The sequence below is a fragment of the Chrysoperla carnea genome, chromosome 5 (assembly GCF_905475395.1).
Source record: "Chrysoperla carnea chromosome 5, inChrCarn1.1, whole genome shotgun sequence".
Taxonomy (NCBI): domain Eukaryota; kingdom Metazoa; phylum Arthropoda; class Insecta; order Neuroptera; family Chrysopidae; genus Chrysoperla; species Chrysoperla carnea.
In genome coordinates this window covers 41508863-41512293 of record NC_058341.1, presented here as the reverse complement: position 1 = coordinate 41512293, position 3431 = coordinate 41508863, and the positions used below count along the sequence as shown (strand labels likewise).

The 3431-nt window shown below is 27.4% G+C and overlaps 1 protein-coding gene across 1 annotated transcript; it reads right to left on the bottom strand.

Moving 5' to 3' along the window:
- Window positions 1–1160: 1160 nt before the first annotated feature.
- LOC123300870 (enhancer of split malpha protein-like) lies at window positions 1161–1826 on the bottom strand. The gene has a single exon (XM_044883529.1). It carries the CDS (start codon window positions 1800–1802, stop codon window positions 1236–1238), a length of 567 nt encoding a protein of 188 aa, XP_044739464.1. The 5' UTR covers window positions 1803–1826; the 3' UTR covers window positions 1161–1235.
- Window positions 1827–3431: the final 1605 nt, after the last annotated feature.

The following is a 3431-nucleotide window of genomic DNA, read 5'->3' as shown; positions in this document are numbered from 1 at the left end:
ACAAATCAAAAAGAAAAAAAAATACTATTAAAACTTAGATACGAACAAGTTTTAACCTGTAAAATAAATATAGGCCCAACAGGTAAAAATAATATCTACAACGCTCATGTATATTAAGCAGAACTGAAAAAATCTCCCTCATTTTTTAATGTCAAGATATTTAAAAGGCTACTAAAACGCCTCAAGCAAAACTCACATTCGTGCACGTGCAATATAAAAACCATTGCATGTAGGGTTTAAGAACGAATACAAACTATCAAGAACATTTTGGTAGAAAAGTATTTTACACTTCGCTTAAATATTATTAAAAATGGAGAATTTTGGTGAAGAAGAATTTTGTTGACAAATAAAATATTGCCAAAAAAAAATTGATATGCATAAAATTGATAAAATTAATAAAAAAACTACCCTTAAAAATTTATTCACAAAGTATTTAATGGTTTAAAACTGTAAAATTTAAAACATTTGTTTGCCAAATAATTTGAATTATCATTTCCGATAAGCAAACACTTGAAAAGTCCGCCTAAAGTATATATCCAAAGAATGCAATTGAAAGGGTTAAGAATTGCAAATAAATAATAATTTATTTATTTTAAGCATAAAAATTGCAATAAAATAACTAAACTAATTAGATACAATGCGCGCATAGTCATTTAACCCACGTGAGATGAAATAAGTGAATTACTCGTTTTTTTATACTTTGATTTAAAAAATCAGTATTTTGATTGGCATTCGATGGCAGGTGTTTTAAACTCAAAACTGGTTTAACAAGAATTTTATTGTATCATTTGAATCTCAGTATATACAAGAGTAATCTTAAACTTTTTTGTATCAGTGAAGCTTACTAAAAAATATATGTATCTTTTATAAAATCTGAAAAATAAAGTTTTTTTTTTTCGAAATAAAAATGCAAAAAGATTTAAGTTTTAAAATTGTATTTATTTTTTCTTTTTAATAAAAAAATAGATATTCGCTTATTTCTAATAAAAAAATGGAAGACAATTATTTCTAAATTAAAGCATTAATCACAATATTAATACATAATTATCAAAAAAAAAATTATTAAGGTACAAAAACATATCAATCGAAAATTAATATCACAATTATTAACATTTACAAAATTGAGCAAAGTTATCACAAATATATAAAAATCTCTAATAAAAATCTATATATATTTTCTAGTTTAAAATCTCTTTTTAAAAGGCACATTTAGGAAGATTTGTTCGTCGAAAAATTTAAGCTTGAGCCCATCGATCACATGGAACTTGTGATTCAGGTAATTGACCTTCACTTTGTGCTTTTAAACAATTTAAATCATTTTCTTCATCACAATCCAAAACCACTTGTTTTGGCATTGTTGTCCAGAAGAATGTGCCAGCTTCAGTTTTAGCGAAATGTACTGGAATATAATTATCACCACGGTGTATTGGGATAATTTCCATGGAATCTTGATTGAAGTAAACAGGAACTGCTGCACCATCTACACATTGATTGATTTCATTTAAAATATTTTCTTCCAAAAATTCATTTGCATCATTTTGATCACTTTCGTAGGCGGAATCGTAGTTTTCATGTAATTGACAATGTATACAACATTCGTCAAAGTTTTCCGTTTCACAGACATCCACACATGATTTAGTATATGTATTTTTTAATTGTTTTCGTGATTTTAAAATTGCAAACACTGGTTTTAATAATTGTTTTAATTTATGTACTTTTGATTTAGATAATTTTTTTGCATTGTATTTATTTTCGTTAATACTGTTATTGCTTGAGATAACAAAATCGTTGATTAAAGCCATTTTTGAGAATATGAAATTCGTTTGTTAAAATTTTAGATGTTACAAGAAACTTGTTAAACAACTAAATGATACTCTTCACTAGGTCCACCAAGCCTTATATACTCTTTTTCGGGTGTGACGTCACACACACATGAATACATGTGAGGGTTGATTCAATGCTTCTTTTAATTTTTAGTACATTTTTTTTTTGGAGTAGGGTTTTTAAATTTCAGCAATACATATACGATATACATGGATCATAATATACACTAAAAATCAATTCTCCTACTTCATTCCAATGAGGCAGGTGTGTTAAAGTTTTTTAACTAACATGAATAAAGAATATAAAAGCATATCAATTGAAAAAGGATAAAAATAGTATTTTAGTAAATACACCCTATTTTGTAGAATCGTGGGAAATGTTACTCAGATAGAGTTCCCACAGATTATACTTTTTGTAAAACAGCAGATGGCTAGCGCGTCATATATGATGTGATATACATATATGTTATATTAATCAGACAAGGATGTAATAAGGGCAGAAAATAAGGATAAAAATATGCGTGTATGAGTATTGTGAGTATACTCTTCTTTTGATATATTTCTTTTATGCACCATTCAATTTGAGGGTGGAATTATAATAAGAATATACACACAAAAAAAAGATTTTTAGCATGTATAAACTAGTTTCAAATTAAGGGATGATTTTTGTGTACTATAAAAATTTTTATCCCACGCATTTTATCTACCTGTGTGTTAATATTCTTCCTTTTTTGTATATGTGTATGTATGCTGGTATCCTTTATTCAAAGGGATAAATAATTATTGAAAAGGATTTTTGCATTTTGTAGAAGTAAAGAGTACGGGAATTTGTTGAATTGATTATACAATATATACAAGTTTGGCTATGTTTATTTACCACTTTGGTATGGTAACATGGTAACTGTGATTGTCCTTTCTTCTTTATGTTACGTGTATCTTGTAATTTGTTGGAGTGGATGCCCACTTACTCATTATTTATTAACTCATTTGTGGAACCACGTGGTTTTATGTACATAATTATTGTTATTAACTCTTTTTGTTTAGGTGGTTATGTTTTGGGCCAAGTACTGTTGTTTGGGTATCATTAAAATTATAATGTTTGGCTAGTTTATTGTCAGAAACTGCCCACTCTTAATATGTTCGTAAGTTTGGTGTGTACTGGGTTGTACGATATGTCATCATCGAATATGCGGTGATATAGTTATGAATGGATTTGGGTGATTAATCGGATTTAGGACGTTTTTTAACATTGTATAGAAAACGAGGAATTGTAACATTGACGCGATTGTCTGAATATATATGTGCCTTTGGGCTATTAGTTTCTGAATGGATTGATCATTTACGAGTTTTTTGATTGAAAATTTAGCTCTTTTTAATCTAGTTTACAATCAACTCTCTTTTTTAGATTTGAATATTTGGTGGAAGCGTCAGGAATTGTATTTATAATATATTGTTTCTGTATTTAGCATGCTTCCTTGCGCTTCCACTAAAATAAGACACTAATTTTTTATACCAACCAAAAATTTAATAAAAACTAAAATAAAATAGAATAAAAGACTTATAAGTATTACGTACGAAAATTTAAAAATTTGAAATTTTCACTTGTTT

What these genes read in the sequence shown, in the direction of transcription:
- LOC123300870 (XM_044883529.1), bottom strand. Translation starts at nt 1,802, where the DNA reads ATGGCTTTAATCAACGATTTTGTTATCTCAAGCAATAACAGTATTAAC.